The 8,030-nt window shown below is 44.7% G+C and overlaps 1 protein-coding gene across 5 annotated transcripts in view; it reads right to left on the bottom strand.

Annotated features, from left to right (window-relative positions):
• Positions 1 to 1,161: 1,161 nt before the first annotated feature.
• The window catches only part of SMG7 (SMG7 nonsense mediated mRNA decay factor), a 103,185-nt gene continuing 96,316 nt past the window's right edge, over positions 1,162 to 8,030 (bottom strand). For all 5 annotated transcript variants that reach the window (XM_077823817.1, XM_077823821.1, XM_077823818.1 and 2 more), the window contains 5 exons: positions 7,032 to 7,112; positions 6,252 to 6,411; positions 4,513 to 4,683; positions 4,258 to 4,406; positions 1,162 to 3,299 (listed from right to left, as the gene is read on the bottom strand). In XM_077823817.1, coding sequence (XP_077679943.1) covers positions 3,186 to 3,299; positions 4,258 to 4,406; positions 4,513 to 4,683; positions 6,252 to 6,411; positions 7,032 to 7,112 — 675 coding nt within the window. In that variant the 3' untranslated portion in view covers positions 1,162 to 3,185. The remainder of the gene's footprint in view (positions 3,300 to 4,257; positions 4,407 to 4,512; positions 4,684 to 6,251; positions 6,412 to 7,031; positions 7,113 to 8,030) is intronic.

The following is an 8,030-nucleotide window of genomic DNA, read 5'->3' as shown; positions in this document are numbered from 1 at the left end:
GAACCTGGGTCTCACCAATCCCAAGTGAGTGCCCTGACCACCATGTTATTGGCAGTTTTGGGATAGGAGCTCTTGCTCGGGTTTACACACACTTCAAAAGAACTCAGTTCCATCAGGATGCAGAATGGGGAAGTTTCAAAATGGTAAAAAGGTTCACATGGGGGGAAAACCATTTCCTTCCCAGCTCTAATGGTGTTAGACTGAGGATACAGGTTCTGGCTGGAGTATAGAGGGGCTCTGGTGGTGAGAACGTGAGAGAGCAGGGAGGCACAGAGGGGTGGGGGAGTCTTAGCTGGACATCCAGGGCTTTAACTGGACACCAAGAAGCTTCAGCCAGTTTACCCTTATTCCAAGGCTTCCGGTTCCCAGTTCTGCTTTGGTTCTCTCTGAGCCAGGGAGCTGCCAGTTCCACTGCAACACCGGCCTCACAGGAGTTTTATACACAAAAGTCTCCTCCTACCCTGGGCCCATGACTCACATCATCATCTTCTTCATTAACACTTTCTAGGGCGTAAGGGATTTTCCAGCCCACCAGTCTCCCTTTCTGGTCCCCATCCTAGGGAGCCTCTCTCCTGACTTGATGCTCTCCTGTAATTCTCTTCTCCTCCTGGGAGTCACTTAACAGCTGGGTTTTATGTTAAGGTGGCAGCTACTTGATTAACACCTGACCCCATTCCCCCAGCTAGTCTGTGGTTCTCTTGGATTCCTGTTTCCTTAAAGGAGCAAAGTCCTTGGACAGGGGTCAGGTGGGATCCCTTAGAAAGGAACAGCCCACCCTGTTACAGCCTCATGTATCACCAGTGATGCACATACCACAGTTTGGAAACCCCAGCCCCAAATCTTTCCATCAGCCCACAGGATTAAAGTTTAACTCATTCTCTGGGCTCTGGCGGTTTGACATAATCAGCCTTCCAACTGAAGGCTTTGCCAGGAACTCCCATGCATCATTTTCAGTTCAATGTTCATAGCCCCTGTGCTATGTTTGCCTTTTGGGTCTCCCATGCTGGGTCCAATCAGAATCTCTCTGGCTCACTTAATCTTTCAATCCCACGTGGATATTATATTCCTTAGTATGAACCTTGCTCCCTTTTCTACAAAAAAAAGAGAATCTAAATAACTTCCGTTCAGTTAGACAGGAAATAAATGCTACTCAGGCCTGGATGGAGAGAACATGGTTTAATTAAAGGCAAAGCTGATTTCAGCAGCTGCAGGTCTTGCACAGACAGACGAAAAACACAAAAAAGCTTACGACACAAACCAGTTTCTGTTGGGAATCCCCGAGCCCTATGCAACTCCAACACCGGAGGGTGGGATGGGGAATCCCGGCCCAAGACTCAGAAAACATTCCAAACACCAGATTCTCATGCAGAAATGGGATTCTGTGGCTGGGACTCTGGCACTGCTGGGCGTGAGATGGGGAACCTGGTTAGCTTGTCTAGGGTGCAAGAGTCAGTGACAGTTCAAGCACTGGAATGTTGCAGCTGCCTGGGTGCACAGCTCAAAATACACAAACTGGGGGCCTGGAGAGAAGCACAGAAGGTTTCGGTTTGTATTCACCACCTCTAGGATGGGAGCTTCACTCTTTAGACCTTTCAAAGGAAATATATCTTCGAACTGCAACAGAGAACAGTAATGTTGCTAGTGCAGGGGGCATGGGGGAGCCAGTCATACCCTAATGAAGGGCATTAAGCTCTAATCTTCCCTTTTTGTAGTAATTGGGGCTGCCCAGACTCCAGTGTCACTGAGGCTCCTGCATGTGCTTTGCTCTGCAGCTGTTTCTCAGCTCAACGATTCTGAATCATCACACACAAAACGCCCCTCTGGCTAGCATTGCAAATGGACATTTAGCTTGTTTCCATAACTTCCCTGGGAAACTAACAGAAATGCTGTCCTTTTTTCTATATGAGATTTCCAGTCTTCCTTTTCCCCTAATAAATAGCAAATAAAATGCTGTATTTCCCTTTCTGCGCCTTTTCAGAAATGAACGGCGCTATGTTTTCTTCTGGGTGTGGATTACACGTGCCTGTGATGCCTGGAATTTCACTCTGGAACTGGAGGTTTGGGGTTCAGCTGCATGTGAGTCTGGAGTTGACGTATACCTATGGGGCTGTGTACACACCACACTGCCCAGCTGACTGTCTTCTTTACCCCATCGTGCTGGACCCATTCGTTGTTTGTGAGATGTTGACATCGGGAAAAAAACTACGAGCATCCAGCAACGAGGGGAAGGTGGGGGTAGAAAGAAAAACAAAAAACAAAACAAAAACACTGAAAGCTTCTACCTACCTACCTACCAAAAGGAGTCAGGCTGTGAATGCACAGACTAGTCTGCCCTTTATGAGGCTGGTCACTATGCCACAGTAAAATGTACAGGAATCAGAAACATTAATTTAAAACCCCGTAGCAGTTACTTGCTTGCACTGCAATGCCCACTGCGTCCCCAAATGTAGCTTGAACACCTACAGAAAGGGCATTTTACGCTGGAGTCTCTAACCCACACAAGGGCTGGCCAGAGCCTTTGAGTGAAAGATGAAGTGGTGTCAAGTGCCAGACTCTCCTTCATGAAACTCCTTCACTAGCCCAGGAGATAGATCCTCACCCTGTCACCACCCACCTCTGACCGGAGCAGCGACTGGGGCTTTCATTGCTACACACTGACTACAAAGCACATTGTGTATGGAAGAATTCAGTGTGATCTTACTACTGAGACAGTAATAATAATAATAATAATAAAGATGTTTAGGAATAATTTCAACTACATTCTCAGTCAGCAAAGCAATCATTAATGGATTCCTATTTTATCTCCCCAAAGAGAGGAAAAGGATTGAGAAGTTCTCACTGGCTTCTCCCATCTGCCCTTCATTCTCAGCTTTTACTTCCCATGTGGCTGGGGACATGCACGATGGAGAAGGTGAGAGGCGGTGATATCAGATTACTGAGTGAGACAAACAGCAGTTCCTCTCTCCCTCCAGAGGGCCGGGGGGGATGGGAGAGTTCCTGATGTTTTTTGTTGCACTGCAGACATTTCGTGCACACTCAGTGGGTTGGTGGAGCACTTACGCCCTCCTGACAGCAAGGAACAGAAGAGAGGGCTGCCACCTGCACAGGACTGTGTGGGCGAGTCCTGCAGACCCAACATGCCATGGTTTATGGAGCCTTTCTTTGCAAGGATTGCCACCTCATTCTCAGTGTGGTGGATTCATGGGGCCTTGTCCACGTTGCTGCTTCTGCTTCTGCTGCATTAACAGTTGCTCCAGGGCTGACGGTCCAGGATGCATCATGGAACTGGACCAGATGGACTAAGGAAATAAAAACAGCAAGGGTCAGCATTAGTACCTGGTTGAGGGGGCCCCTTCTCGTATACATGTCCCAGACTGGCAAGTCTCCCATTTTCTCCTGCCTCCCCCCAGTATTTATACCATGCTCTTCACTGGAATGGATGCTTTTGTAAGTGGTTGGATCACAAATTAGTTACTAAAAGGACCCTTCCTCTTAACTCTCCTCCCTTCTTCCTGTATGCCCATAAAACAAGACAAAGTGAACAGAGATTCCCATTACCTTAAAACTCATCCCAGACTAATAAATTCTTCTGCATTTCCACTGCTTGTTTTTAAATAGACACAGATATGGTAAATCAGACCTAACGTTTGGGTTTTTTCCAGTTCAGTCAGTCTATTCCTGGTCCATATGACATTTCAAAGTGAGGAGAGAGATTTCTACAGTGTGAGAGAACTGACACCTACAGTGACGTCTTCCAGCACTGGACATGCCTAACACGTTGTCTGCATTAGTGGGTTTTGCAGCAGGAAACCTTCAGCTCGTAGTACTAAGGCCTGGTCTACACTAAAAGGTTAGGTCAACCCAGCTACACTGCCCAAGGGTGTGAAAAAGCCACACCCTCTGAACAACACAGTTAAGTTGATCTAACCCCCAGTTTAGACAGTGCTAGGTCTATGGAAGAATTCTTCCATCAGCCTAGCTGCCGTCTCTCGGGGAGACAGATTACCTGTGCCGACAGGAGAACCTCTCCCGTCGACATAGGGAGTGTCTATACCGAAGCGCTACAGTAGCGTAGCTGCAGTACCATTTCAAGTGCAGACAAGCACTACATTAACAGTCTGGTGCTTGGAACGCTTGACACGTATTCTGCATTGAGTCTCATCACCCAGATCTCCACACGCCATAAATACATTTAGGAAATAGGGGAATTACACAACAGCATTAAAACCTATTTTCTTCTCTTCAAGTTCAATATACCTTCAAGCTCTCCATGAGCACAGCAGAAGAATCCTCCATAGCGGGGCCATGGGTTGCCCAGGTGCCGCTGGGAGTGCTGGTCTGGTGCCAGCTGCTCTCCGAGGAGGAGGATGTTGCTGGGAGATAGTCCAGCCCAAATCCTCCCATTGCTAAAGCAAACAGAGGCTGGTTAAAAGTGCATGTAACAAAAAGGCACTGCAAAGCATCAGACTAACTTGGGGAGTATTTGCCCCAGGACTGGAACCTAGCACTCACCTGGTTTATCTGTTTTCCAACGGTCTGCAATCCTCCTGTCCCTGTTGTCTGGCGTCCCAATAGGTCCAAAGTTGGAGAATGGAACAGAATTGTGGTTATGAGTTGGAGGGGAGCTTGGCAAACTGCTTGGGTTGGAGGAGTGAGGAGACTGGCTGGCTGGTGTTGAATGATCTGTTGAACAATATAAATCAAGATAGAGTAAAAGAAATGTCAAAAAATTGGTAAGGGTTTTCTGCACATCTGAGAATGTTAAACTCTGCTACAATATCTGCAGTCACAAGGCTTTTCTCTGAGGCAGGGTCAGTTTATTCCTTATTATATTAACTTCAGGATTTGGAAATCTGCCAATTGTAATGTGACTATGCCACATCACAGTAGTAGAATAATTTATTTGATAGCCAACGGAAAAAAAACACGTGTGCTTACTTGAGACCACTGGAACTCTCCTAGCAAGATCTTTGTGCAGGGCTTTCTAGCCAATGGAATGGAGTTCGCCAAACTTATTTCAAATATGTTGTGGGTGCAGTTTTCAGTGTTGAGCCCCTGTTCACAATCTGAAATTTGTTTATTTTGTAGTTTGACCAAAGCCATTGTTTTATACAAAAATGATTTTCTTTCTCCACTGTCTCGATCATTTTGCAAAGAGTCTGGCATTAAGTGATGAATCATCAAATTCAGAAAGTCTGACTTATACAGAAATCTGCGATAGCCTGAAAGGAATTCAGGCTTGTACTGAATACCAAGCAAGAGGTGTTGAGGAAGTGTGGAATATTAGCAGATCTAGCTGGTAGAGGAGAGAATGTTACCTAAGGATAGATGAGAGCCCTATAACATAGGGTAGCAGGAGGCCACTTAAATGAAGAGGCGAGGTGATAGAAAGCAGAATGGAGGGTCTTGCCATAAGTCTTACTGGAATAGAGACCACTCTGCAATTGCATCTTTTTAGACTGAGAAACTTCTACCCTCACATCTCATCTAGCACCCCCCACCTCTGTTCTGCTGCACAAACTAACCTCTTCTGCAGCTGCTGCCATTTGGAAGAGCGTTCCCATCTCTTGGCTTCAGCTTGCCATTTTCTGAAATCAATTTTTCCCTCCCTAGCCTATGCCTCTTGATTTACCTCTCCCTTCTACTCTAACCGTATTACTATATTATGGTCTCTAAAAGGTGACCTGTAAAGGAAAAATGTGTGTGTGCATTTTTCTGCCTCTTTGTGACGTATTAAAGCAGCACTCCACCCTATATCCTTTACTTTTGGAATATCAGGACCATGAAATCTAGTCTTCCCTGATTTGTCTGAAGGACTTCTTGGAGGATTAGGACAGAAGCAGCAGGTGTGTCTGAATCATTAGAGCTTTTCTCCCAAATGTTTGTCAGTAATTAGAGTTAAATAAGTGTTAATAAAATAGCTTGGAAAATGGACTACAATTTCTTGCCCCACTCAGTTGCTCAGGTTTCTCTCTCTCTCTCTCTCTCTTTTAATGTCAGAACCCTGTAATTCTCTGGCATTTGTAGTCTTCCATCAAAAAACAGGGTTCCAAAGACACCAAGCGGTAAGAGACTTTGAAAAAGACTTTCAGGCCTTCTTTCTGTACTATAAAGACGCAAATAGAAATTTTTCGTTTGCAGGTCACATTTAACAAATACAATACAATATATATCACAATAGGTATAGAAAATAGCTTCTGTGCAGCCTTCTGAACTCCTGTGCAGGAAAGAAGCCATATCAAGATTACTACCTGAGCTTGCTGGAAGGGAGGGAGACCAGGGCGTCCCTTCAAAGAGAGAATATAGTGACGTCTCCTGATGGGCCATTGAGGGAGTGACCTCTGCTTTTGTGCTGGTATTCAGGTTTTTCCCATATACCTCATTGAACATGCTGCTGTTTGGATATCTTTCCTGCAATATTAAACAGAGTTTAATCTGAGTACCAGACTTATTTGAAACATTAAGGGCTGTGGAAAGAACTTGAGGTGTGGGTTAAAACACTTCATGAACTCCATATTTATTCCCCCTTGCCCCATCCCCTTTATAATCATTTTACTTATATAAACTATCACTTCCTGAATCATCTCCCCAGCTATACCACAAAATCCTAACTTGATCTGTAACTGGACAGTGGACCATGCTCACAGTAGCTTAGTGGGAAACATGCAAGCAACAGATGATGAAAAGAAGGAAAAATATACACACTAAGGGCCAATCCTGGGGCCCTACAAAGGCAAGACTCCCAGTGAAGTCAACGGGAGTTTTGACTGTTGGTCTGCAGAATCAGGCCCTAAGAGGAGACAAAGAAGGAACAAACAAATGAGACAGGGGGACCAGACAGTGTGCCTAAGAGCTCAGAATGGAAAGACCCAAAAACCATCTACCTATAGGAATAAGATTATAGCTGGGAATTCCTTTCCAGCTTGTGTACATTTTTGGAACTAGTGTAACCACCCTGATTCTATAACACGACCAGAGCTGAATGGAAGTTTCCAATACTGAAGGGCTAAGAGTTCTTGGTGTTTACATACCTGGTTTAGGGAGAAGCCAGTGAGGGACAGGAAAGAAGATGACTGAGACATCAGCTCCGATGGTTTTTCTAGTAGGGACTTCTTCAGAAATCAAAAGGGAAAGATGTCATTAGATGTTTATTGTATTTGTGAATGAGAGAGAAAGCACATTATGCCACATTAAGGACAAGTTGTTTAATCACCAGAATACTTTAAAGCAAGTTGTTATCAAAAATATTTTACAAGTTATTTTCAACATTGGGATGAAGCAAATATTGATACATGCAGAAGAGTGTCACAAACCCATCACATTAACTGAAATCCAGTTAATGCCTCAGCACCAGCAACTACACCAAGTTTGAGATGAAATCTCAACCAAACCCGTTTTATGATTTGTCGTGCTGGATTAGGCCACTGGTTTATCAAGTCTTGGTATCTTGCTTTTGGCCTTTGTCAGTAACCGATACTTCAGAGGAAGGCAGTCCCCTCTACCGATAAAGAAGCCAGCTAATTGTGCAATGTTATACATTAGGAGAGCAAGAATGGGAGAGTTTTATGCCCATTTCCCCAAATGATCAGTTCACCTCCTTGGCAAGAGATTTTATCATCTTTATTTGCAGCTGTGCCAAATATGTTAGCTGTCACAAGATAATTCAACTCTTAAAAGAAAATATACATCTACTGTACCCTGAAGCATCAAGACGTGACTATGTGGTATATGCCTTTTTAATTAGTTTTAAAATACTCCTTTAATGTCAAGTGTTCTCTTGTTCTCATCACAACATGGGATAAGGAGGAAGAACTGATCAATTTTTATGATGGCAGGGTTTCCCAAATGGTCATGGGGGGGAACCATTTTATAGACCACTCCACTACCAGTCAATTATCTGGATCAATTCCCCTCCCATATGTAATCATGTAACATCCTGTGAAGGAGCAGAGACTATTGCCAGACAAAGCCGGAGTTAAGAACACCTGTGGGTTCAGCTAGCCCCGCCCCGTTATACCTACAGCCAATGC

The sequence above is a fragment of the Eretmochelys imbricata genome, chromosome 8, assembly GCF_965152235.1.
Source record: "Eretmochelys imbricata isolate rEreImb1 chromosome 8, rEreImb1.hap1, whole genome shotgun sequence".
Taxonomy (NCBI): Eukaryota; Metazoa; Chordata; order Testudines; family Cheloniidae; genus Eretmochelys; species Eretmochelys imbricata.
The sequence above is the reverse complement of the archived record's forward strand: the minus strand, read 5'-3'. Positions and strand labels throughout refer to the sequence as shown.